Source organism: Poeciliopsis prolifica, unplaced genomic scaffold (assembly GCF_027474105.1).
Source record: "Poeciliopsis prolifica strain line A6 unplaced genomic scaffold, Auburn_PproV2 SCAFFOLD050, whole genome shotgun sequence".
Taxonomy (NCBI): Eukaryota; Metazoa; Chordata; class Actinopteri; order Cyprinodontiformes; family Poeciliidae; genus Poeciliopsis; species Poeciliopsis prolifica.
Genome location: NW_026562425.1, coordinates 4,083,196 through 4,110,823, shown reverse-complemented (window position 1 = coordinate 4,110,823; position 27,628 = coordinate 4,083,196). Strand labels below are relative to the sequence as shown.

At 37.3% G+C, this 27,628-nt stretch overlaps 2 protein-coding genes across 3 annotated transcripts; one reads left to right on the top strand and one right to left on the bottom strand.

The window, feature by feature from the left end:
* Positions 1-238: 238 nt before the first annotated feature.
* Positions 239-5,428, top strand: LOC129377949 (plexin domain-containing protein 2-like). Its single transcript, XM_055058172.1, has 13 exons — positions 239-305; positions 675-829; positions 1,341-1,484; positions 1,722-1,791; positions 2,117-2,239; positions 2,305-2,420; positions 2,499-2,598; positions 2,872-2,967; positions 3,048-3,129; positions 3,483-3,543; positions 3,650-3,857; positions 4,263-4,420; positions 4,713-5,428. Exons 1-13 carry the CDS (start codon positions 239-241, stop codon positions 4,926-4,928), a joined length of 1,596 nt encoding a protein of 531 aa, XP_054914147.1. The 3' UTR covers positions 4,929-5,428.
* On the bottom strand, positions 5,372-26,261 carry LOC129377986 (rab effector MyRIP-like). 2 transcript variants are annotated; one of them, XM_055058213.1, is made up of 17 exons: positions 26,108-26,261; positions 25,269-25,431; positions 20,293-20,514; positions 19,788-19,924; positions 16,599-16,679; positions 15,667-15,764; positions 14,830-14,910; positions 14,478-14,621; positions 13,496-13,631; positions 12,472-13,007; positions 9,976-11,817; positions 9,582-9,638; positions 8,494-8,673; positions 7,881-8,042; positions 7,648-7,746; positions 7,505-7,565; positions 5,372-6,835 (listed from the first exon to the last, which is right to left on the bottom strand). In XM_055058213.1, the coding sequence occupies exons 2-17, from the start codon at positions 25,376-25,378 to the stop codon at positions 6,819-6,821; spliced, it is 3,963 nt and encodes a 1,320-aa protein (XP_054914188.1). In that variant the 5' UTR covers positions 25,379-25,431; positions 26,108-26,261; the 3' UTR covers positions 5,372-6,818. The 2 variants fall into 2 exon arrangements, with proteins under 2 accessions (XP_054914188.1, XP_054914190.1); XM_055058215.1 differs by lacking the exon at positions 9,582-9,638.
* Positions 26,262-27,628: the final 1,367 nt, after the last annotated feature.

Genomic DNA, 27,628 nt, shown 5'->3' with positions numbered 1-27,628 from the left:
CTGTTCATGCAGATCGTTTGGCATGAGAGCACTGCCCTGGCCACACTTGGCTGCAGACGGGTGCTTATAGAACTTGGACCACAGGGTGACAGATATATAGACACAACACCCACCATTTACTTGCCTCACATGCCTGGTCCTGGATCTGCTGGTGTGAAGAATGTGAAGCATGTCTTCACTGTCCACTGTGAAGAGAAAGGATAGGATGCACACTTGTTAACGGTGGGGAGGAACGGTGATGGATGTTTATCACATGGCACCTGCTGAGGAACTGTTTATGTCCCAGAGTGTGATGGAGCGGATTGGTGTGTGTGTGGTGTGTATTTGCTTGCTTTTGTCTCTTTTTTTTCTCAATTTGAACAATGTTCAAGTGTCAAACTTGAGTATTCATGCTGACCATGTTTATCCCTTCATACAGCAGATCCATTTCCCAAAGGTTAATCCCAGCAGAATAATGTGTCACTATGCTACAAGTCACCTCAGACTGGTGTCTTGAACATAATAATCAGTTCACTCCACTCTAAAAACATCAAACAGTGCAGAACATTTTTGGAATGTGATGAAAATAATATTCGTATCATATTGCCATCGAATCTGAAGCAACAGCATTGTGTCATTATCCAGATATGGACCAACATCTCTGAGGAATGTTTCTCTCTATTTGTCACACGCAGAGGGACGATTGCATGCAGTCCCACATGATCTCCAGAACAGACACCAAAGGTCTAGGGATCCAGTTTTAGATCCAGATAAGAGCCATAGAGACCAACACAAGCCACTTTCTCAACTGCTGGCAGAGGAGGAAAAGGACAATTCCAGCCAGATTGTTGTAAGATTGTTTTACAGATGGATTTTAAAAAACAAATAAACTATACTAGCTTTTGTTGACTATTGAGGTTCCTGTTAAACCTGCATATAAAATTCTTGAACCACATCTTAATTTTTATCATTTGCTTTTGTAAAGTTGTAATGCACTCACAGAAAAGTTTACCCAGTCACTTTAAATTATGGCTTTTTTTCTTTTTGCATGTGTGGTTCGCATGTGCCAGTGGAAAAGGGCTTCAAGTAATCTTAGTGTTTGTGAACTTTTCAGAACCTAAAGTAATAAAAAGAAACCATATATATGTATAAACAATGCTATTTAGCAAATGTAAGTAATTTTGGTAGTCCTAAAAGTAGAATCTAAAATGTTTTTGTATTGATACATGTGTTGTTTATGTTAGTGTTTAGGGGTTTCTTAACTAGATTGACTAAAGAATAAAAATACTGAATTTTCTATTTGCTACTAAAGAATTGTTTGAGGAGGTGAAACAAATTAATTCAGCTGCATGATGTTGTAGGTTGTTGACCATGTCTACTATACTTCTAAACTCTACGGTCCTGGAGATGCACTAAGCCGATACCTTTGGGTGGATGTCAGTCAGACAGACGAGAAAAAGTGGAGAGTCCTCCAGTTTCTGTCCAGCTCACACAGACACGCAGAGGTATGAGATCATCAAATATTTACATATACAACCACAATACTAAAATCCAGCTAATTCCCAAATCAAAATTTCAATTTCAGAAACAGATAAAGATGTACTCAGTAGATATTTGCTTATAATGAATTCAACTCAAAGAATTTTCAGATTTTGAACCAAAATGAGAGTTCTGTGTTTCTGCTCTTTGTTTCTTCATGTCCTATGAGAATATAATCAATAATTTTACACTTTGCTTTTCAGAGAGTGAATCTTTCATTCATCTTTCCTTTTTATGGTCACCCACTTAAAGAAATCACAGTTGCTGCTGGAGGTGAGTCAAGTCATTACTTACATTTTTGTCCCTTAAATGTTGCACCTCAAATGATGTTTTATTATTAAAGTTGCTTAATATGTTGCAGTTGAGCAACATTTGCAGAAGTATGAAAGTATTTATATTTGATGATGAGCTCCTTTGCCCTAATTTAACAGATTCTTTGTCAGGTTTAGGTCAAGACTCTGGCTTGGCTTCTCCAAAATGTTAATATCAACAGAACAAACACGGCTTAAAAGACTATATTGAACCCAAATACATTTTGGCTTGATTGTAGATGATAGTAAATTTCTCCCAGTGACTCAGATCTAACTCCTTCTTCCAGGTTTCATTTACACTGGAGCTGTCATCCATCAGATGCTCACGGCCACTCAGTACATTGCTCCCTTGATGGCCAACTTCGACCCCAGCCTGTCCAAAAACTCCACTGTGTTATATTATGACAATGGTAGGTGAGATTTAGACATTCACATAATGTTATTAGTGGGTTCTCATTGGCCTCACCCTCGTCAGGAACTGCGCTGGTCGTTCAGTGGAGCCAAGTCCATCTCCAGGGCATCAGTTCAGGAACTTTCACCTTCCAGGCCACTTTGCACAGTGATGGACGGATTGTTTTTGCCTACAAAGAGGTGATGTGTTTGTCTATTTTGTTTTTACTTTCTTTTTACTATGAAGAACTTTAATTTAAGGAAGTCTTGTGCATTTAGATTCCCGTCGCCGTCAGTGACATCAGTTCTGAGAACCATCCTGTCAAAGTGGGCTTGTCGGATGCGTTCGTGGTGATTCATAACATAGAACAGATTCATAGTAAGACTGTGATTTGTTTCTCTGAAGGGAACTCAAATCAGTGCAACTTACAAATATATGCTTGTTCATATTGACAAATGAAACTGCAAAAAATAAATGGCTTTTAATGCTTAACATAACTTTTAATAGGAAACAAAAACTGTAAATTTATCATTTTGTTGTCCCTTTATTCTCTTATGCACTACTTTGTGAACTGACTGTCTTTGTTTTATTATTACTATAGTTATTATTTTATTAAAAATATTATGTTGTAGTTTTTTTAACACACCTTAGATGTTCGTCGGAGAACTATTTATGAATATCATAGAATAAACATTCCAAAGTCGAGTATCTCCAACTCCACCGCAGTGGAACTGCTCCCTCTCCCAAGTAAGTAACATTCTTGTGGTATTTTCTGATTTAAAGCTTTTCTTCCGTTTTATACGTCTCTGTTGTATCTTCATTCTCAGCATGTCTGCAGTTCTCCAGCTGCAGCCCATGTGTCACCTCTCAGATTGGGTTTGACTGCAGCTGGTGTAGTCGACTACAGAGGTAAGAGGTTATCTGGGGAAAAAAAATCAAAGAGAACTGAAAATTGAAAATATAGATCCTTCAGATACATTTTAATGTAATTTTTAAAACTAGTAGCTCTTGGAGACACATTTAGCTTAAGGAATTCACAACATGAATGATATTTTGTTTTGAAGAATCACTTGTATAAAGGAAGAGTAAAAAAAAAAAAAATTGACTGGACTTCCAACATTTTTTTTAAATTGTGACCCACTCTACCTTCTAATTCAGACTCCAAAAGTGAAAACAGATAATTACTAATCTACAAAATATATTGCTGTGAATGACTTTTTGTGTTTCCAGCCACATAACGGAGCCACTGCTTCCTTCCTCAGATGTTCCAGTGGCTTTGACAGAAATCGTCAGGAGTGGGTTGACCTTGGCTGCCTGGAGGAGGTTCTTCACACTTTTGCCTTTTAGTTAGTAACAGAAAAATGATCTCAGTCGGACCTCAGCATTATTTATTTCCCAGTTTAATCGCAGTGGCTCTGTGTTGTTTAAGAGGCCGGATCCACAATGTCTCCCGATGACAAACGTCAAAAATGGAACATCGTTTCCTCTTACATCCACCTCAAAGCAGCAGAGGATCTTAAACATGACTCCCACCCCCGCGTGGAAGACATCCACCACCAATAAGCTTTTATCACACAGCAGATCTGGCAACAGGGACAAATCAAGTGAACAGCCACCAGCCAACACATCTGCAAATGGTACAGTTAAAATTTTTCTTGAAAATATCAAATCTCTGAAAATACTGAACAGTTTAAATCATTTTGCAGTTTTCATCTAAATCGAATTTTCTGCACCTTCATTATCAGTGATAGCTACACACTGACCTCCATGGGCAAAAGGGTGTGAACATGGCTTTTGTTTAGTTTACATTTTTTAGAGAGCACAAAATGTTTCTGCTGATTTGGTGTTGCTGCAGCTACATTCTTGACGTATATCAGACGTCTTATTGAAAGCCCTGCACAGAACCTTTTTCGTTTTCCCACATTTGTATAATATGGTACGGTTTTTGATGTGCCTACATGGTAATAACATGTAATAACATGAAACTTCATGTAAAAAAGAAAACATTTAATTCATAAGCAATTTGAATGTCTCCTCTACAGATGGAAATAGTGCCAGGATAGAGGAGAGTGAGAAAGCGATGCCAGTAGGCCTCCTAGCAGGAGTCATCATAATGATGATAGTACTGCTAGCAGCTGTTCTCACATTCATCTACATGTACAGTCACCCAACCTCCAGCGCCAGTGTTTTCTTCATGGAGGTCAGTGTGGCTCCTCCAAAATGTTTTTAAGCACCAAAATCCTCAAAGAAAATACAAAATTTATTTCAACAGCAATGTCTTTTACTTCTTCTTATGAGGTCAAGAATATTCCAGTTTAGTTCTCAAACATCAAACCACATTACTTTATTAATAATGTTTTTTGTTAAAAAGTGTTTTTATGTATCAGTTCCCCTAATGCTATGAGAAAATGCTTTCTGAAAAACAATGAATCAAATCACCTCCAACTCAATCAGTTTTTTAACAGTCGACTTTCATTTGAAATCCTCCACAGAGACGTCCAACCCATTTTCCAATCCTGAAGTTCAGACGGGGCTCCGGTCGGCCATCCTATGCTGAAGTGGAAACTCCTGGTCACGACAGAGAAGGTTCTGTCTTCATCGACCTCAAACAATCTTTCCTCATTTCCGACAGAAGAGAGAGCGAGCAGAAAGAAGGGTTTATAGTTCCCGATCAAAGAGAATGCTTTTTTGCCTCAGAAAGCTCCTGACCAAAGCTGTAAGTTTTTTGGGGCTTCAGGGCAGAGCTGGTTCTCAGTGTAACATCTATTTTGTCTTAACGGATAACAGACAGGTTCACTTTAGGAACAAAGAGCAGAAACAAAACACGAAACCTCAGTGAGGATATTTCAACAGTGCATTGACTTGTTGAACTGAACAGTCTTATGTAAAAGGAAGAAACTCTTGGTTTTATCCTTCTATCACTTTCAGAGAGCAGGAGGTGATCCTGCTAAAAGCTTTTTCCTCAAAGATGCCCTTTATTTTCCTTTTACACCTACTTCACAGAGAGGAATGTCATGTTTGAGTGTCACTTCCTGATCTCAAAAACACAGACAACATTCCTTCCCATGACACCCACCCACCTCTGACGGGCAATGTTCCCTTCAGCCGTGTTTACGTCGCAGTGCAGTATTCCCAGATGACAGCAGGTGTGTGCAGCTTTTCAATTTTATTATTATTTTGAGCTTAAAAGACAGAAAACATTTACTGATTACAATGCTGTACAAAATTTACACTATGACATACACAACAGGGGAATAATACTTAAAAGATTACACACAATTATTTTAATTTCAAATATAAGAGATTTACAGGTTATATCACATGCTACACTTGTTTTTATGTTTGTGTAATTTATAATTGTTCACATACTGTTTATTTCTTGAGTATTACAGTTTTGTGTAGTCGCTGCTTCTACGGTTAGCCTTTATCGATTTCACATTATATATATGAAGTATCATAAAAGGATATGTGTGAGCAACAGATTTTAAATATAGTTTTTATGGTGCTGAAACAAAGATATTTTACATATCCGTGTGCTTATTTTCTTGTTTTTGTGCTCTTTCTTTTATCAGATAGTTTGGTGTCTGTAGGTTTCTCAAAATATTTGATCGGAAATGCAATTATTTTATCTGCTGTGTACGTATGACATATAAACATTTATAATTTACTCTATTTAATTTGGTAAGAAAATATGCAGAGTGATCTTAGAATGGGCATAAATCTTTGCCCAAAATGTTTAACACACCCTCTGTATTAATAGAGTCATTTAGACTGTGCAGTCTGGAGGGGTTGCACTGACCCTGTGTGCGCTTTTACAAGACTTTTTTTTATTTTTGGTTTCGGAAATTGACGGTATGATGATGCAGCTTCCCTGCTTCCCCACTGTCCAGTCATGCTAAAACTGCAGGAGGGCTGATAGTTAAATCTTAGGTAAACTCTTAACTCTTAATTATTGAAACACAAATACTGAAGAGAAAAATGTGATTTCTTTCATTTTAAATCATTTCCCAGCCAGCTTTTGTTCAAAAATAGTGTTTTCTTACAAAAACAATGTGGGTGGAACTCACTTTCTGCTCTCAAAATGTCTAAGATTGTTGTGACAGGAAATATTTAATCACAGCAGAATTGTTTTTTTTTTTTTTTGTAAACATGAGAAAAACACACATCAGTGTGCAGCAACAAGTAAGGGAGGGGCAGCACTGCATTACTCTGTGCTCCAAGTGGCTGATGGGTACTTTTTCTGCAGTCTAATTAATAGCTGACAAAGCAATCTGTCTTCTGATTGGCCAATTGCATTAGTCACTATTTGCTGATGCATCTGACTTTTATACAATGATGGCTGCTTTCTGCTCGTGCATACACTGCTCCAAACAAAATAATCAGTACATTGTTTCACATCTGTGTAAATCTTAAATTCTCAGACAATTTAATGTACAAAGCTTGATGTGAACACAGAATATGTGTCAATAATAGTGTTCCACATTGCTTGAGGTGTACGTAGATTAAGGCAGCTGGTGTTTGAATGTACTGTATCATTTCAGACAGGTCTGCTTGATGATGGCACTGCTGTCAAAGAAGTCATGCAGAGACCGGATGCTTTAGGCTTCCTTGTCTTCTAAAATAAGGAAGAGACAAAACAATCTGAATTCAGAGGAACGATGAGACACGGGTTAGTCTCTAATTTCAGTCGAACAGGAAAATCTTGGGCTTCATATATAAATGACGCAAAAGTACCAAAAACTGTTTTTTTCTGCAAACAAAATAAAGTGATTAAATTACATTCTATATCGTGTGCAGATATTTTTGTGACAACCAAATCCAGAACAAAAACTATATTTAATTTTTTTTTTTATTATTTTTTTTGCATAACAGTCAAATTAAATCAATAACTTACAAAAACTAGAATTATTTTTTAACACTTGCGAAACTTAAAAAAAAATGTTGCAAATTGCGAGCCAAGTTTTTAATTAGGTTATAGGGTTTGTACTTGGTTCTCTCTAGATGACATTATTCCAAAGAATACAGTTGTTGGTGTAATTCCTGCACACCAACAACGCTCTGAAGCTTAAAACTACTACAAGTATGGATACAGACATGATGTCACATTATTGTTGTAAAAATTTGAATTTTTCCTGTAATCCTGAAATTTAAGTGATATTTCTCACTCATGAGTCATATACACCACCTAGTTACTGATTTTGGTTAAGGCTACCCACATCATCAGTGAACTGATATAATGTAAATTACAATGTGATGAATTCACTAAGACTGAATGCAAAGTTACCTCTCACTGGTGGTGCAGGTAGTCTTCTTCTCAGATGTCTTGAAGAGTCCAGAGTAACAGACTGAAACAACATACAGGAGCATAAAACAGTTTTAGTGCTCAGCTCTGGTATTTGCACTGTTCTGTGTTCTGACAACAAGAACCTTTTCTGTGGCCGCCCTGGTCTTCGTGAAGCGACTCTGGGTGTCCACATTGAGCCCGGCACTCTTCAGAGCAGCAATTCTCGCAGAAATGTCGGATATCTAGATCATAAATAAGAAAAATGACTGTTGAGGCAGGTGCGTTGAGCTACTTCAAAACATATATCTACATAAATAATCTACGGGTATGTAGGATACAGGCCAAGCATTCCTTTGTTTATTTTTGTGAAGCTCACCTGCAGCTCGGACTGCTGAACCTTGGCGGCGGCTGCTGCCACCTGCTCCTCCAGGAAAGACAGCTCCAGATCGGATGTGGAGCTGCAGATTTCCCTGGCGCACTCCTCCAGGTCGCTCAGCTCTGCCTCCAGGCTGTACACAGAACCAGCTGCCACATAAACCTGCACCAAACCAAGCCACAGAAATTCCGGCTTATGATTTTTAGATTTTCAATATTACATTATAACTTTACTGTTTCATTGGTTTGACAAAATGTTCTTCAAGTAATTATGGATGAAGACAAATATTTTATATTTAGTTCACATTTTACACATCACGTTTCAGTTTTGAGCTTCATTCAGACTTAATTCAAAGAACAAATAAAACTACTTTGCTGTATGTTTAAACCAGGTAAATCCTTTTATTTTCTCCTAATTTTTTATTTATCTGTCATTTTCATTGTTGGCCTTAAATAAACAGATATTTAAGCTCCAGATTCACCACAATAATTCATTTTAGCTAAAACTTGTGAGTTGAATCAATATTTGTGACCACCAGGTTACGCTGAGGACGTCTGTAGAATTGGAAAGTATAAAAATACAATATGTGGTAAAACTATGTTCTGGACTTTACATTTTCCTCTAGTTTCCAGAACTGTTGGTCCAGCTTCTTGGGGTCTGTGTTTGGGGGCAGTGAGATTGTAGAGACTCGGGTTTTGTCTTGCCCCTCCACTCCCTGGAGCAGCTCCTCTGTCGCATTCAGCACCTTCAGCACCTCGGTGGTGATGCTGCGTAAAGATGCTGCAGAGTATCGCTACGGAGCAAAAACCAAGACAACTCATAAATGTAGGAGAAAAGGTCTAAATTTTACAAATGAAGAAAATACTTGACAGAATTTTTTTTTTTTTCATTTTCTCCAGGGTTGCACCAAATGATCAATGATTAAAAGTAAAGCCAAAGAAATTTCTGAGCTGTTGGCTGGTACCTACATCAAAATAGTATTTTATTACACATCATAGCACATATCAATACTTGTTCAATGGTCTTAGTGAATTCACACAGAAATCCCTCTTAGTAAAGATTACCGCTAATTTCTGAATTAAAAGACTGCAGCCAGAATAAAATATTAACCCAGTCATTTTTGAAAAAATTATTTCTCTCCTGAATGGTGCAATGTCAGTTTTCCTCTTTATAATACGGTGGTTGCTCACAGCAAGAAGACAGAACATTTTTGCCAGATTACAATTGTCCAAAATTGGCATTGAAAGGTTAAAGTTGTATCAAATCAAAAGTTGTAAGTGATTCTGATCAGGGCAACTTCACTTCTCTTGAATGCATTCATCATGCTAGTTTTTGGAGAGTTGGAAGTTAATCTGTGAGAAAGTGTAAAATATGTGACTGTTAAACGTATTCTTTACTAACTATAAATTAATTCACAATGAGATTGAGCCTCTAATCTTTGCAGTAGATAACAAATCGGTAATGATTCACAAGAAAACCAAACATACTTATTTGCAACAAAAACGTTGAACCTATCATAATAAACCTTGATTTGTGCAAGACAGTGGCAAGGGGAATAAAAAGCTTCACGTTACAACAAGCTAAAATGTTTTCATCGAAAATAAGAAATACGTATTTTAGAGGAAAGTGAATATTCTGCATTTATAATACGTTCAGATTTTAATATCCTACAGCTTCAGGTTATACTTAAACGGCTCTCACCTGCTGCAGCACAGATGACATTAGCTCTATAGTTTTGTAAAGCTCCATGTCACTACCCTACAGTTAAGATAAAGCAAAGGCACAGACATGATAAGACAGAACATGAAGAGGAAAGAAGAGAAAGAAGTTAGTTGAATTTAAAAGAAAGTGTGAAGTCAAACCCCTGCTGAGCGTCATTCAAATGACTAAAATAATTCTGGCTTATTATTAGAGAAAAATAGAGAGAATCAGATATTCAACTGATTGATTAATTTTCTCCTAAGCCTGCAACTGACATTAAAACCTTTATAAATCAAGAGAATATTGCAAAATTTGTGCATCCAAAATGTATTATTTTATTTGTTAAACCTGCTTTTATGGAGCAGAAAATGCTTGAAACAGCTTTTGTACTCACGTTCTGAATCTCCTCTGGGGAGAGGAACTGCCCTAGATGAGTGCAGGAGCTGCACTGTTCCATGTTTTCAGTTTTCTGCTCTTCCTTGACTTGTTTGTTTCTGTCTTTCTGCTCACAGTTTGCGTTATTTCTGTGCATCTCTGCTGCTTCCGACTCGGCTGTGTTTCTCCTTCGTTCATCCTGGTTTTCGCTTTTCTCTTCACGTTTTGGACTTGTCAGTTTGGTTTCACTTATTTGGACTTCTGTGATGGTTGTCGTGTCCCTACACTTTTCTTCATGAATATTCTCATCTCTACCTGTACTGTTTCCTTTCTGTTTTTTATCAGATATCTCCCGGTCGATTTCCTCACTAATCCAAAGTGGTGTCACTGACTCTGACGTCTCATGTGTTTCCTCTGTGACATCTTTCCTGTCGCTCAATCCGGTCTCTCCCTCGACGTCGTCGCTCTCCAGTTTTCTGTGTTCGGTTTGTCCAGCTTTGTCCATCGTTTCTCCCTGCATGTCCTCCAGGGTCATCATCAGCATGCTGCTGATTATTCTGTCAAATTCGGCTTCGTCTTCATCACTCTTTGAGTCTGTCTCGAACTTTCTCTCACTCTCTTTGCTTCCTTTTAGAAACTCTTGTTCGACCTTTTCATCTGTCCCCTTTGAAGGTGGCTCTTTCTCTTCTTCAGCTTTTGAGTCCTGTGGCAACTCTGTCTTCATATCTGCTTTCAAATTGATCCCTTTCCTTTCAGTTGGCTCTTTAAAGAGTTCCATGTATTTGTCATATAATTGCCTCATTCTCATTGTTCTTTCCTCTACTACTGGCTTGTCTTCCTGTATGCCGGTTGCATCATCTTCAACCTTTCTTTGACACTTTCCTCTCTCACCCCTCTCCTGCTCCATTTCTTCAGTTTCATCTGTCAAATTAAACATCTCCATGTCTATGTCTCCAATTGACTCCTCCCCCTCCCAAAGCTCCCTCATATTCCTGCTGCCCCCATTTTCCTCCTGCTCCTCTTTTCCTTCATTATCTCCCAGTCTGTCCAGCTCGTCCTCGGTAGAGGAAAACTGGGAGGCGCTGACTAAACTGGCCAAATCCCGCAGCTGGGTTCTTTCCGGCTGCACTCTCCACAGCTCCTCCTCATCCGCCCCGTCCTCGCCGTCCTCTCCTCTTCCCGCTTTATCCAGCTCGTCCTCGGTGGATGAGTATTGGCTGGCGTTGACTTCGTTAGCTAATCTGCATAATCTAACAGCCAGATCTTCATCTTTTCCAACCTCATGCTCCATGTTCTCCATTTCGAGGCCCATTCTGTCCAGCTCGTCCTCAGTGGATGAGAACTGAGTCGCTCTGACTTGTTTTTCCAGCCGACAGAGCCTGTAGGTTAGTCTCTCTATCTGCACCTGCTCTTTATCCCCTTTATCCATGTCTGCATCCGTGCCCCATTCCCCCTCTCTTTGTCCCACTCCATCTGACTCATCTTCAGTCGAGGACAAGTACGTAAGTCTGGCTTGGGAAACAAGACTGCATAATCTGTGCTGCAACCCATCATCTTTTTCTTTCTCTTCACCTGTTCTTTTTCCTTCATCCAAGTTAACATCTGACTCAGACCCACTTCTTTGTCTCCTTTCTCGCTGCTGTCCATCATTATTTTTATATTTCTCTTCATCTCTTTCTTCTTCTCGGGGGCAAAATTCATAAACTGTGCCTGGGCATGGTAGCAGCTTTGAAGTGAAGTCGTTGATGGTCTTACTGACAGCATCACTGCTGGGGTCAAAAGGTTCAGGGGTTGTGGCTGCAGAGGTGTCGGGAGTTGCAGCATCAGAGGGTTGTGAATAAAATTGCTCCTGGTTTAAATCCTGGAAATGTGTAAAGTTCAAAAGTTAAAAACGCATTTTAACAATAGTAGATTTTGTTATGTTACAGCCACAAACTTCTACAGATTTTACTGGAATTTTAGATGATAGACCAACAGAAAGTAGAGCAAACTAAATGATCTAAGCTCCTCCATAACTTTATCTGATCTGTCTGCTGTGTTCCTTGGTTCTCATGATGCTGTTTGTTCACTAATGGTCTCTAACAAACCTTTCATAATTGCATGACATTTAAAGATGATTGGCTGTATTAGATTTTATTTAGGACAATCAAAGTAAAGGAGGATTAACACAAATGCAAGCCATACATTTCCAGTTTTTTTGTAGTTCTTTTTTTTTTTTTTTTTTTTTGGGTAAAAGCTCATATATGTTTACCAAGAGTTTGTGTTTGTTGATGACATTAAATTCTAATAAACACAAGGAGGTGTGTAGCAGGAATGCATGATACCAGAAAGTCCTGATTTTGCCTTTAAGTCTTTTCAGTTTGTCCCTGCAGTTAGTAATCTCAAGATGTGCAACCTTTTGTTGTTGTTTTTGATAAGTTAAACTAAATTATTGTAATAATCTTATGGGATCATTTTGCAGCTTAAGTGATTAGTCGTCTCATTTATTTATCATTGAGTTTCTTTTCTTTCTTACCGATGGTGGAGAAGACGCTGCCGGCTCTTTTTTACTCCTCCTCTTTTTCCTTGATTTCCTGATTTTTCCCTCCTGTTGCTCGTCAGACACCTTGAGCTCATCCTTCTCCCTCTCTGCTCCTTTAAGGTTAAAGTCTACATCGATGATGCTGGTTCTCCGGGATGAAGGTTTTCTAAACTCCACAGGCATCTTCCGCTTTAGGAGGGCTATCAGAGGCTTGCTGTGCTTCAAGTTTCCCTCAGAGTCTGAAAACAGATCTTCTTTGTTCCCCTGGCAGCCTGTGAGAGTCATGGTGTTGTCACCAAAATCATCCTGGTTCATCCTCTTCTTGTGGATCTCCTGCAGAGCAGCACCCCTGCAGCTGTCTGGCTCTGACTTGCTTTCACTGTCAGAGCCCAGGCCTTCATAGGCAGAGACCACTCCGGACTCCCTCTCCAAGGCACTGTAGACCAGACTCTTCCTCTTAGTGAGGAGGCCAGGCCGGGACAGCTGGGTGGTCTGCAGGGCGATCCAGTTCCCATCCGGGCTCTTTAGCACTGAAGACATGCATTTGCATTCAGACAAGCAAGAAACATGCAAGACCAATAGAGACACATCCACCAAGCATTATTTATGTCAAGATGCAAAACTAATTCAGACTCAAATTAAGAAGAAGATGTAAATATGTAAATATTCTTCTGTCAGGAAATCTTCTTAGGTACAAATAATACTTTTGTTTTTACAAAGAAAAAATTATAATTAAAGTTAACGGTTCATGACTGCTATAGCTACAGAGTACACATTTTGAGGATGGATGGATGGACGGACGGACGGACGGACGGACGGAACAACAAGAGACAGTATAAAGTCTGAAAACATAAAATCTGTTTTCCTTTTCATTAGTTTTAGAACTGATAAGTATCTACACTGATCATTACATTATTATTTTAATCTTTTAAAAGTTTGATATCCTCAATAGAGTCAAAAACAAAAAAGAACCGTTGCCACATTTCAACTCTGTTTGCTTGTATAAGCCGCCTCTTACCAGAGCTGTCAAGTCGATCCACACTCTTCCATGCTGTCATGGCCGACGCACCGCCGTCTTTCTTTAAGGCCTTGGGGACGTCTGGTTTCAGAGCTGGTTGGTTGTTATCCAACAGAGTGAAGGATGAATGTGACCTCTGAGAAGAGATAGACGACACCGAAAAACACAGTTCTGCTTGTCTTGCTCTTTTGTTGTAACTTGTTAATTTAGAGGAGCTTATTTCACCAGCAGAGGTCAGTGTGAGTTAACAGACCCTCAAGGGCTAATTGTAGAGAAATACACATATTTTTTCTCTTTTAGTTAGTAAACTGACACCCAGCCACTTAAAAAAATATGGATAATCAAAAAGCCCAGAAACATCCAGTTTGATGTTTGTGACTTAGTTGGCGAATCATATTCAGTAAATTAGATTACGATTTATTTCAGTAACCCAATTTACTAAGTGAAGCACATTATGTACAGATATCATTTACACAAAGACAGATGTTTTGCCTCCTTTATTTCTGTTAATTATGATTATTCTTCTTCTAGCAACAAATGAAAATATGACAGTAAAGATCAGAATATTATATTCGACTAAACGCAAAACTTAATGAAAATTATTTATCAAAACCTGCTTAACGATTAGTACTTTTTAATCTGACTACCCTTGTTGGAACTTTTTTATCAATTTAACAAGATTAAAGTTGGGTTTAGTTATAAAATAATAAAAACTTTATTTTATTTTATTTTTTTGCATCTGTTTTTGTTGAAAAAAAAGAAGTAAAACACAGATTAACCAGGGCTTTAGAAGTATCATGAGTTTTCTTCCCCACTTTAACAACAGAGGAACAGTAGCTGCAGTTGCCATATTGTGTAGGCACCTACTGATATACCTCCTGCACTTCAGGCCCTTAAGATGATTAACAATATGTACATTAGCTGGTTTAGAAATAAACTAAAAAATAGTGTCACATTAATTTCCACAACACAAGTTCTTTACCCAGAGACTTGCTTGTTGTTTCAGGGATCCTGAGGGCTGATCGCAGGCAGAATGACGATGATGAGGGTCAGTGTTGTGTTCAGAAACCCAGCCATGGGCATATTCCGCCCTCATCTCAGCCAAAGCATTTTTTCTGCTAATGATCTTACACACAAAGAAAACAAAATTAGCTGTTCGCAAATAGCTCTGACTGCAGAAGGAACAACAAATGAGTTGTGTATTTTCATCATGTTAACGGGGTAAAAATTTTACCTTTCTGTGCTGCTTTTTGTTAAAGTTTTCATAAGCTTACTAGACAGGATAAATAAACTTTTTGAGATGCCATAAACCATCTGATTCAATCGCCTTTTACTTTTTGCACAATGGTTTGGGCCAGTTCCTCGACGAGCTCTCCCCTGTGCTCCCGTAAATAAAGTGCTTCATTCTGGCTCTCCTGGGAAAACACACACATCATAAAGAAAGCTTTAGAGCCCAACATTTGCATAAGGGAGCTGGTTACCTCCCTGAATTTATAAGCTGAACATATTTTCTGTGCTGAACTCAGAAGCTTTGGGATTCCAACACAGATTAGATGAGGGACGCTTAACAAGAGACGCGCTTAAGGATTAAACCTAGAGATAGTCTGAACAATGTAATACAATAAGTATTTATAAGAAGATTAAATGTTGAAATATTTTCAAAACATTCTACAATGACCAGTGTGAGTTGTTATCTAGTCAAAAGGCATCCGTCTCACACGGGTTTTAGGTTCAAAATATGCACTAAACTTTCTTTGACTGTTCTTACGACACAAAATCCCAATAACATGCATCAAAATGTGTGGTTGAATTCTGACAAAACCTGAAAGCTTTTGCAGAGGATGGATACTTTTGAAAGGTTGTGTGTCATTTTGGAGGTCTTGTTAAGAGTAGTCTTCTAAAGTGAAGTAAAAGCAACTCTTGTGGCACAAATTCTGATACTGTTATCAGCAGTTATCTGCCATTTAGTCTAAATCCTGATTGTTTCAGGTAATTTGATCCAAACCGACTCCAACAACAAGCAGATGCAATGTCAGATTAAATTATGACACTATGGAAAGACCGCTGATGACACTAACGTGCATTACATAGTGATATTTTTGAAAACACAGACATCATAAGAAACCATTTTTAAGATTCTATTCTAAACCAGATCATAAAATGTGAATAACCTGAGTCGAGGTGTCAATCTCAGCCTTAGAAATGGCTTCGTCTATGGCCTCCTCTGCAACCCGCAGGGCCACACTGAGCGTCTCTGCCACGCTGTGGCCTGAACACAAACACAGAAACATGAATGAATGAAACAAAACCCGTCAGCAGCTTATATCTCAGCCCGCAAACATTTATGATTGCAGGCACTCCTCCTGCTGGTGCAGTGAATTAGCAGACTGGGGGGAAGTGAGGACAAAGCAGAAGAATATACAGAGCAATGCATCTGTTTGTGATGCTGCGCAGATGCTAAGACAAAGCATCAGAACCATTTCATTCCTGTGTGGTTTCCTTGCTGTAATAAAAAAGAAAGCCTTTCCAAAACTTGAAGCTCTGAGGTGATACCCCCCAGAACCACGCCGCACCAAAAGAAACATAACTCTGTTACAAACTGTTAGACTAAACAGCTGATATAACACTTCTTAATTAAATTCTCAGTTGTTCGAACTTTTACTCCTTACAAGGTGAAGTCTACCTTAACTAATAAAGTTAGTTTTGTGATTGTTCTGATTTATTCTTTAAAAAATACAAACTGCTGATAACTATAAAAGAGACGTGTGAATAATTTTCTGATTTTTCACACCAACTATAACACACTGAACAACTGAAAGTGGAAAGTAAGCTAATCAAACATCTGTCTATGTCATTCTGATTTTTATTTTGCTGTTAAAAGAAATCTTGATGGATGAGACTTTCTCATTGAATCAAGTAGAAGCTTTTTAGTCCATCTTCTTTCCCAACAGAACATGATAAACACGATAAAAATGCCCTTTGTCTTGTCATACCAGGCCATTTTTTTCATAAACGCAACTGCCTCGTTTTGACCAATTATTTTTAAAATCAGCCCTCTTCCACCAACAAGTGTGAGTCGAGATTTATCAAGTTATTTCGGCACCTTCAGTTTGCCTGTAGAAAGTTGAGTCGCTCCCACAGACACTGCCCTCATTGCAGATGCTCTCATCGCAGGCGCTGCTGTCTGCGGACACACATAGATGTTGATGGTGAAATGTGTGAAAAGACAGACATCATGCGGACTGCAGGCAGGGATTTAACCTGAAACCACATCACACTAAACCTTTAAGTAAGATTAAGGATTAAAGACAAAAAAGGGATAAATCCTGGTTTTCATTCATGTCATTCAGATAGCATGACATATAACAGGTTATAATGACATGTTTGTCCACATGTGTCTGAATCTGTGCACCCCAGGTTATATTCTTTATCACAGACTGTGCGATTTGTTCATTGCCTTTTCACATTTTGTCATTTAACAACCACAAGCTTCAGGATTTTATTGAGGTTTTGTGTTGTGGACAATTCTAATGTCAGAAGAAAGTCACTATTGAAACACAATCAGAAGGAATCCTGTGGAAAACGAGATGAGATCAAAATTTAACTGATGTTCACAGCGTGTCTGAAAGCTAACGTAATACATCACCCAGAACAAACCAGTTCCAAAATGGTTGGCAAGACATAAAAACTGATGTTCTGGGTTATTGTTCACCCAAACTGATCGAGCTGGAAAAGGGCAAACATGTCTGTTTCCATAAAGCTGGTGAAAACAAACCCCAAACGAAAAGCCAATCAATTTTCATGTTAAGATAGTGAAAAATAGCAACAAAAAAAATTAAATACATGTAATTGTATTGCCATGTTATTACCACTATGACATGCAATCTCAATAAAATATGATTTTTGGAGTTGTAATATGACAAAATGAAGTAAAAAAAAAAAACATAAGTTGATGTTTTACTTTAAAATCATGGGCAAGTTCCTTATGTTTACACAAACTTTAAAAAACAAAACAACAAATAATATAATAAGGAAAATCACTTCAACTGAACTGTAAATGGTTGCAATAGAGAATTATTTGATAACAGGGTTAATTCACAATTTTGTATTTCCTTTTCTGAGCTCTTGTTCACGTCATGCAAATATTCCTGCAACAATGCAACCGTTTGTGGTTACATAAGTGCATTAGATGGGCCTCGTGTAAGGCATTACAGGAAGATTTGAGCTGTCTGCAGCAGACTCCTGTCTGAAAGTACAGTGTGGCAGACAGAGTCCCTTCCAATCATTTTTAAATGCCAAATCCAACAAAGTAATGTTAAGTTTGAATGTTTTAGGAAAATTACAAGATCTTAACCATAGTTCCTACTTTCTGCTCCATAATCTCTCTTTTATGGAATCAAGTAAAACGAAGGATTTGTATTTGTATTTTAGTTGTGCAAGCAGATTTTTTGATTATTAAGCTGTATAATTTAAAGATTCTGACCTCATTCGGTCCCAGAACACAGAGATAGAGCAGATGAGCAAAGCAGCAGCTGACAGTGACTGCAACCCCAAAACCAGTTTATGTGAACATATTCTGGTTTTTTCAGGTTCTGTTTTTAATAAGCCAGCCACATATACTGCGGCCCTAGTGAAGATTTATTAAAAAGGCTTAAACTAAATGTATCTTTTGTTGCAGTAGCATAATCTCAGTAATAAATAAAATGTATGTGTACTGGGAAAGCTTATCATTGGACTAATGTTTCTGAAAAATAAAAAGTTTCCTAAAAGTTGCATTTCCTTTGAAACATATAAATGACACACACAGATGTGGGAACATGCTGTTTAACTTGAGTCAATCTATAGTGCTGATAAAATGTTAATGAAGAAGTACAACATGCAGTGAAATGTAAAGTGCATTTTCTTAAACTGTACGCTGTATTTGCTTTAGTTTTCAGAGGGAGATGTCTGTAGGCAGCCCTGATTCAGTGAGTTTAGTTTTCTGGAGAAACATGTCATTGTTACAAATGTTACACAAGATCCAGGATTGCTCAGTTTCTAAATGTCAACTTGACCGTTGCTGATGCAACGTTCATCCAGCTCTGATTGTTCTTATGCAAAGCACCAGGAGCAGCAATCTACGACTTTCTGAGTCATAATATGCTGCTCGTATTTTACAGGGGAGGAACTGTTTTCAGCGCAGGTCAGTAATAAACAAATGAAAATGCATGACCCCGTGTGTTACAGAGCATGAGCTGCAAATGGCAGAGGAGGGGTGGCATGATGTCAGCCCACATCGGTCATCCTCCCACAGGATCCACAGCTCTGCATCATGTGCTGCCAGTGACCTCTCCTCCACAAAAACACACATAATGCTCTAAATTCCTCTGCCAGTTCAATCAGATCAGAGACTGGAGGCCTAATGGAGCTGAGATGTGCTACGGCTTTGCCCCTGACTAGATCTACATGCTGGAGCAGATGCTGTTAGAGGAAACAATGTACAGTATAATACATTTCTTTTCAGCATGGCTGCCCCCTGCAAAGCTCCTCAATCAGCCGTGGCTGGCTTTGACTGAAAACATTTCCCTGGAGGTTGACTGAATTTGTTTCATTACATAAGAAACCAAAGCCCCTTTTTATCACCGTCACTGACAGGACAAAATAGGCATAAACACCCGGCAAGTAAAAAGATAATGCTTTTTTGGATGGCATTAAAAGATGAGGAATAAAAAAAAAATCTGCATACATAAAGAAGAAATAACTAGAAAGTCTAATATTTTGCCTTTTTTCCAACGGCTCCTACATCAAATTTAAATTTGGATTGAAGTTGATGTCAGTGGTATATAATTTTTGTTTAAAGTTACAAACAAACTATACTTGTAGTTCTTCAAACAGCCTGTAGACAGCGCTGCATTAGAAATAAATAGGAGCAATGTAAAATTTTTCAAGATGAAATAAAATGAGTGAAATGACTGATGTGCAGTAATGTAGCTGAAACTTATAACATCTGGAGGATATGAAAAAAAGTAAATTCCATCTGTGGTTTGTTAATGTGTCTTAATTTGGACTCAGGCTTATATTCAGAACATTTTAAAGTCAAATTTTAGGCAAAATGCTCGACAGGAGTTAAAAGAACCGAAAGCAAAGATTTTAATCCTGATTTCTACTTTTCTTAACTGTATATAAAGCAAATTAAAAGCTACATAAACTCCCATAGATGATAATACAAGGTCTCATTCGCTAGAGAGTAAAGCTTATAGATAGTTTAGAACCTGCAGAAAACATGTGAAAAGGTTTCAGTGAATAAACTTACTAGTAAGCTCTGAAAGAGCGCTGTGTTCAGCCAGGTGTTTCCGATAGAGGGTCTTCAACACTTTCGCACTGCCAAACCTTTTAAAGCGTTTCTTCACATTTGTGTAGAACCATTCGAGTGACTGCGTCTTCAGCAACCTTAAAGACAAACAACAATTGAATGTTCAACATCTACAAGTCATATTCTTTTCTTTACCGGGCTTTTTATCTAAAAAAAGGACAAAAACAAACAAACAAAAGTAAGAAATAATGCACAATCACCAGACATTGTTTGCTAAACATTTCATCACCATATTAAAAAAAAGGAAAGTATGTGGATTCCTGTTATTACTGGGTAACAACTTTACCCTGTGTTTGTGTTCAGTTTGTTTTTACATGCAACCCTATTGGAAATTTTGCTGACATATTTCATTTTAGACCCAAATCATCCCTGATAACTTTTGACATCACTGTCAGGACCTCATATCTAATTCAACCTCCTTGTGTAACACACACACTGACCTTACCTGCTCTTTTGGCAGGCGGAGCAGAGCCAGGTTTTGTCCCGCTTGCTGAAGACCCGGCAGGCCTTGCAGACGTTGTAGCGGCAATCGCGGCACTGGCGCTTGGGGTTCAGAAGGAAGGTGAAAGGGGAGCAGCAGCGGATGCAGCAGCGCTGGTTGAAGCAAGCTTGCCGCGACAACAAGAGGCAGCGACTGCCCTCCTCATCCAGCTCCTGCTTCAGTTCACTGTGGGGAGGAGGGATGGAGGAGAGGTAGAGAGAGAGGATGGTGAGAGGCAGAAAGAGAGAGGAAAAAAGCTATATAGTTGGGTACATAGACGTTTGAGAGGGTGAGTGCAGGATGAGTTCATATTGGCGGATAAGACACTAATGGAGTGATTATACACTTAACCCCAAATTGACCATCGGTTTTTGAACAACTAAAATGATACAGACCAAATAAATGCCAGTCTGTTTGGTAAACAGTATCAGTCTTTTCTTTACATAAGTGACAATTAAGTCAGCTTTTAATGTGAGTCACATGCTAATAAATAAAATAAGTACTTGAGTTTTCCACCAGCTCATTACTCATCATTTTTAAAAGTTGTATGTGAATTTTAAAGAGTATGTTAAGATGAAATGTTGTTTCTGTATAAATGCCTCATAGTAGCCAGACTACAAACATTTAGCATTCACTCTCACATCACAATTATATAAACAGCAGAATGGGAATATTTAAAAAAAAATGTTTTTATTAAAGTCTACATATTCTGTAAGTAGTGTGGTTTGCATTAAATACAAATACTTTAATGTGTTTAGTGGATAAAACAACAAAAATAAGCACAGAGCTGTAAAATAAAAGGGAATTGATCCAATATTCTTCTTCTTTCACCAATCAAAGTATAGAAAGTGTGACATGTAAATATTCAACCCCCTTTTCTTTGATACCCTGAAATAAATGAAAGATAAAACTCTTCAACTATCGGTAACTTAAAAACTATTTAACATTTTAATTACTTTGAGTATAGTTTATTTTGATACTCAAAGAGGCAGCCCAATTAAAAGCCCTTGGAAAAATAAGATAAGCCTAATGGTTGTTATCTCCGTCACATTTCAACAGCAAAAGACCTTCAATGGAAATGTTCCTTTATAGCTTTAAAAAAACGATTGTTTGTTTCGGCTCAACAAAAAACATTTAGTTTTCATGCAATACAGACTCTTACATGAACTCCTGTCTCACAAGTTAGAAACAATTATGCAAAAGATTTAAATTTTATACAACTGAAGCAAAATGTTTAGCATAGGCCTTCAGAGTCTGGGTGTTCAATGTGAAAGAAAAATAAATATGCAAATTTGACAGCTATTTATTCCAGCAAAGAGGTAGAAATATTAAACAAAAATGTACAAACAGCAGCAAAGGTATTGGACCAAGACTTTGAGCTCATGAAATAATTAACAAGATGAGGATGAGAGATAATTACAGACAGCGACAAACTGGTGCAAGTCGCACCAGAGGGAAGGGTGTCAAAGAAATTAGAACAGCAGGAGCACCGACCATGACTGAATCATATACGGTTGATTACAGCTGAATACTGATGAACTCTGACAAGATGAGGGGAGAAAAACAACAAGTCAACGTGTTGATTATAGCTAGCTTTTTTAATTTAAACTCATTAAACTTTACACTTTTTGATTTCTTGGTTTTAAAAGAAATGTTTGTCTGGAGCTTAAGAGAAAACAGATAAAACCGTTAAAGCTCAACAAATATGGTTATAAGGAGGACTTTCTGTTCTTTGTTACTATGTGTTTATCATTCTTATTCACAATTACTGGGATCAGGGATCTTCACAAAGCAAGAAAATAAATTCCTGTAGTATAAACTTATAACCCCCATAACACTATAAAATTTTAATGGTGTCCTCAGACGCCTGGCTCTCACAGGAACGGTTGCAGCAGCCTGTCCATTACTGAAGCCTAATACTTGATAAAAATAACCCTCAGACATCACGCGCTCAGGCACACTCAGGCAAGGAAGACGGAGATGTTTGCAGCCATACAGAGAAGTAACAGGCACGGGGAGAGATGAAGGAAATTGCAATACAGAAAGCAGCAAAATCACACATCTGAACGGTAAATCATATAGGGAACATGCTGTAAAGCTCTGTTTTCACACATTAACGTCAAACAGATTTTCAAGCGTACAGGATGTAGGAAAACAGACAAGAAGAGACATGATATATCCCATCCATAATAGTCATTTAGCAAATCTGATTTCAGAGTGAACACAGAGAAAAAGTGAGTCTGAGTAAAAGAAAAAAAAAATTATAGATTTGCTTACTGAGGACAAGAGTTTTATGGTTTTAAATGCTTTGTATTAAAAAAAATCTGCTTTGTTGTTTATGAGCAACAGGGGGCAGAGTCGAGCAGCTGTACTCACTCCATAACTGTCTACTACGGTGATAATTCATTAATATCGAAATTAAATATGTGTTAAACTATTTTCTATCAATGAGCTTTACTCTGAGGAGAAAGCTAGGATTAAACGATTAAACGATCTCAGTGAGAAGAGAAACATATGGAAAGATCTCCTGTTTACAATTTACAAAGTAAAGTCTGAAAAGTGACAAAATTACAAACATAATTTACAAACTAGCACATTTCACAATAAAATAAAGTTGTGTGAATTTCTTAAAACTGTTAAGCAACTCAACTATCAGCATGACTGATCATGGCTGGTAATAACAAAAAGATTAGCTGCTGAACTACTTTGTTGCCAGTAGTTCAACAACTTATTACTTCGTCTCAGCATGTGGATTTTTTGGGTACAAAATATCTCGAATATAAGTCATATACAATTGTACAAGTACGGCTGTATAATGGCAAAAAACTATTTAAGCAAACAGTTAGACATGGAAGAAATAAACATGGTAAAAATAACTGGGAAAACTGAGAGGATCTATACGAGAGTAACTGCAGGTTTGAGATATTGTAACTCCTGTAAATAATTTGTATCACTAAGAGGTCAGTTAACATCATTTTGACTTGATCAGGAATCAAAATCTGACATATTTCATAGACAACTAGTCCAAACAGTGATCACATCCAAAGAAGAGAGTTATGTGTTATACAGAAAGGTCAACAACAAATCTCAAACTCTATGTTCAGATATTCAAAATTATTAAAACACTAAACATAGGGAGTATGTATTTTTTGTAAATGCACAAGAACATAAAAAATTAATTTTATGAATGTTATTTTATGAAAGCTACAAAAAGCAAACACATCTATTACTACAAAACTGGGCTAATATAGAAAAGCCTCAGTATTACTGAGTGAAGAATCATTTGGGTCCTATAAGAAGAACCGCCACTTCAAAGGGAGTCGAGCCAGAAGAAACAAATCTTTAGAAAAGTACTGGACCTCCCGTCACAGAAGAGGTTAAGAACCAGGAACAAAGCTTTAATTATTGGTGTCTTCACAAAATCACCAATAAAATCTACCAGTATAAAACACCCAGACTCTGAAGGCTTTTGCTAAACATTTTGCTGCAGTTGCATAAAATCTAAATCTTTTGCATAATTGTTTCTAACTTGTGAGACAGGAGTTCATGTAAGAGTCTGTATTGCATGAAGACTAAATGTTTTCTGTTGAGCCGAAACAAACAATCGTTTTTTTAAAGCTATAAAGGAAAATTTCCATTGAAGGTCTTTTGCTGTTGAAATGTGACGGAGATAACAACCATTAGGCTTATCTTACCTCTTTGAGTATCAAAATAAACTACATATAACAGTAACAAGAATGTTTGCATTATTGTCAAAGTCTATGCTTTGTTTCACAGAACAAACTATTTTCCACTATGGTAAAAATTATGTTTAATCTCTGCAAAATGCAGCTGAATTTTGTGACTAAAATTTTGTTTTTGTGTCTCAATGGTTACTTTGAGGAAATGGCTCTGGATACAACAGGAAGGTGTTTCACTTCCTGTCCCTGCTTTTAGAGCACAACATTGAACAAAGACAAAGCAAAGGAAAGCTCCACCAAAGTCTGCAGCTCAAACATGTTTGATATGTTTCCCCTTTATTCAGTAGCTGCAAGTTCAAATTTTCTCTGAATGTAACAAATTATTTGAGTTGTTTAGGTAATAAAGAAAAAGCTGATGAAAGACTCATCAGCTTTAACAACTAATTACAACAAATCATCATTAACAGCTAGTTCTTCTTTTGGGCACTATTATAAGCAAATTCTACTATAAGATCATTTGTGCAGTTCACAATAATTTTCTTTCACATATTTTTTGGTTTGGAAAATCAAGTTAAACACTAAAATTAAAATGTTCAAAGTCAGATTTAAAGTCCACACTTAAAAAAGCAGGAAGAACTCTATGTGTATCAGACACTGACAAAGCTCAGGAATAAAATATTGTATTTATCTGCAAGCCAGTGCTCGAAAGGTTCTGTGGTAAAACTTTTAAATGCCTTCTTGCTCTAAAATACCTGGTGTTGGAGAATCTGTCCTATTCAAACTCATACAATGAATATTATCAATTAGTACCTTAATGTAAATAGAGTCATTAAGGTACTATATAAGCTAATATCTGATTGGCAAATCCAGATTTATTAAAACTCAGAGCAACCATTAGCTGATGCTGATGGTTTTCTCTGTGAAAAATTATGTTTCTGCAAAATTCCAATGTTTTGGCCCAGACCTGAGTTTTGATTTTCAGGACAAACTGAATGCAGCATAAACTTCCCACTCACAGGATGCATACCTCTCTCCTTGAACTCAAACTAAAAATATTCAATCAAAACGTAAGAAAAAAACCTGAGAATGTTCAGCTTTAACATGACACTGACATGATGTATCGTGTTGGACTGAAACTCATTACATAAATAACTTGATCGATATTAGGATGGTTCAAAAGTGAAAACCTACTAACGAGTGCAGAAACATAGACTTGCCGCTCCAACTTCTCATACAATCAATACTGAGACGAGGACTGACCTGAGTCGTTCCTCCTCCTTTTTGCGCAGCCTCATATCTCTTTGCACCACCTGCAGCACATGCTCCGCCTCGTTGTCTGTAAGGCCCGTCAGATCCAGTTTCCGACCCATCTTCAGCAGTCACTGTTTTTAAAGCCTCACTTTTCTGTTTCAGTTGTTTTCATCTGAAAGAAAAGAAAATATTTAAGTCAGCAGCACAAAATAAAGAAGCAGAAGAAGTTATTTTTATACAGAAATGTCATTTGATGTTATAGCAATGTTATGATCCAGAAAAGATCACAAGTAAAGAAGCGACTTACTGACAGAGTCCAGGATCCAAGCATATTTAAGGAAAGTTGAGTTGTAGGAGAAACAATACATTTAACAAGACATGAGAAAGTAGAAAAACTTGTTCAAGAGTTTGGGGGAAATTTGCAAGATATGACTTTTATCTAGAAAACTACAACACACTGATGTATTCAAGACATGGGCTGCCACTGTCACATCCCTTAAGAAACTCAAAAATCAGAGACATTGCAAGTCACACTGGAGCTGGAAATTATGGAAAAAAAATAATAAATCAATTACTACTGTACCATTCCATAAAGTGAATGTAAATATTCTTTTTTTGTTGTTTATTTCTAGGTTTTACATAATATTCTAATAACTGAGTAAAATATTTTATACGTTTTTCTCAACTGGAATTGAAAAAAAATATTTAAGCACCCAAGATGAAAGTTTGTTCAAATGGAGGTGTACATATTAAAACAAAGAGTCCTGAGCACCTTTGGATAATATGGTGAAGGCAGCATGCATCAGAGTATTTATTATTTATTTATTTACTATCTACAAAATACTTACCGGTTTCTTTATCAAGACCCTCCACGGCAGCACAGGATACAGGAAGGCGATAAGTCATCCATGTCTGTGAGCTAAAGCCAAACATTAATGGCCATTTAAGAAGTATTGGCTCGGATGCATTTAGTAAAAAGTTGAACCAAAGTGTGGGTCGGCGGGTGAGGCGCTGCAGGACGGACTGCAGCAGCCACCGGTTTTTCTACGAGAGGAAAATCTGGATAAATCCAGATTAGTTTCCACTTCCAGTATTTCTCTGCTCGCAGAGGGGGGAGATTGATGAGGCATTACGGCACTTTTTTTCAAGTTATTTGTCAGAAATTGACATTTCTTACTATTATTATCACTGTATTGCATTTTAAACATCAGCTTGGTCTTTTCTGTTTTAATGTTTACATTATTTTATGATGAAAGAGAGACTCACCCAAACCGGCTAATTAAAATTGAAAATGTCCTTTAAATAGCGGATATGGATGCAGAGCGATGAAATAAAGACATCTAGTGGACAATTGAAGAACTGTGTATTTAATCCTATTTAATAAAAAGCCTGGGTTTGAAATCACAGAGTTCTTGTCAGCGGAAGACCTGTTTGCTTAGATTAGTTATTGATAAGGTTTCCGTCTGATTTCCATTTGATTAGGTGTCTGAATTATTTCCTTCATTGAAAATGTCCTGCAAAAAGCAGCGGATGTGAAAGGCTTTAGAGCAGGTTGGTTAGATGAGGACATCTGGTGGACAGTTGAAGAGCTGCAGATCCAAACAAATCGCAGTACATAAGGTGTACTATAAAAAAGCCACAATAAAGGCTGGTTTTAAAATTAGAGTCCTTCATTAGAAGCTGATCAAGTTTTGTTTTGTTTAGATTAAATTTGTTTCCTTTCCTGAAAATATTCGGCAGATGAGAACAAATACCTAGAAGAAGAAGGAGCAGGTGGACAATTGAGTACATCTAGTGGAGAATTAAAGAACTTTAGACTGGTCCAATAAAATTGGGAAATCCAAAAATAAAAATGGGATAAATGAAGGGCTTCATGGTCTAAAAGATCTCTGTGAATTAAATCTGCTAGGATATAAAGCAATGCTGGGTAAAGACATCGCCAGAAAGACAACAGAAGCACAATTACTTGATCTTATTATAAATCTCTAAAATTTAACTTTATGTTTATTAAATAATATCAAGGAGAATGTTATGTGGTTTTTTGCTAGCCAGAATCTGTGTTATCCTAAAGGAATTTGGAGTATGCGTGCGTTGATATAAAAACATAAAAACTGTTTCATTTTTCATTGCAAAATTGTTTATTTAATAACTCATTAAAAATGGACTGCTGATGGTGGTTTTGCAGAAATTCTCAATAAATATCTCAGTTTCCCCAGTCAGGAACCTACAAGATTAATTTCCTTATATGAACAGAAGATGGCAATAATTAACACATATCATAATGATGTTGGTTTTGGAGCCCATGAAATCTGTCTAGGCAAATTAGAAAACTAAATGAATTTTACTTTAGGTCCTCAATGCACACCACT

Coding starts and splice junctions, on each gene's coding strand:
- LOC129377949 (XM_055058172.1), top strand. CDS start 239: ATGGATGTTTATCACATGGCACCTGCTGAGGAACTGTTTATGTCCCAG. Junction 2,240..2,304: donor TGTGTTATATTATGACAATG/GTAGGTGAGATT, acceptor CACCCTCGTCAG/GAACTGCGCTGGTCGTTCAG. Junction 2,599..2,871: donor TAACATAGAACAGATTCATA/GTAAGACTGTGA, acceptor AACACACCTTAG/ATGTTCGTCGGAGAACTATT.
- LOC129377986 (XM_055058213.1), bottom strand. CDS start 25,378: ATGGGTCGGAAACTGGATCTGACGGGCCTTACAGACAACGAGGCGGAG. Junction 8,674..9,581: donor TGTCATCTGTGCTGCAGCAG/GTGAGAGCCGTT, acceptor TTTGCTCCGTAG/CGATACTCTGCAGCATCTTT. Junction 7,747..7,880: donor TTCAGCAGTCCGAGCTGCAG/GTGAGCTTCACA, acceptor TTTATGATCTAG/ATATCCGACATTTCTGCGAG.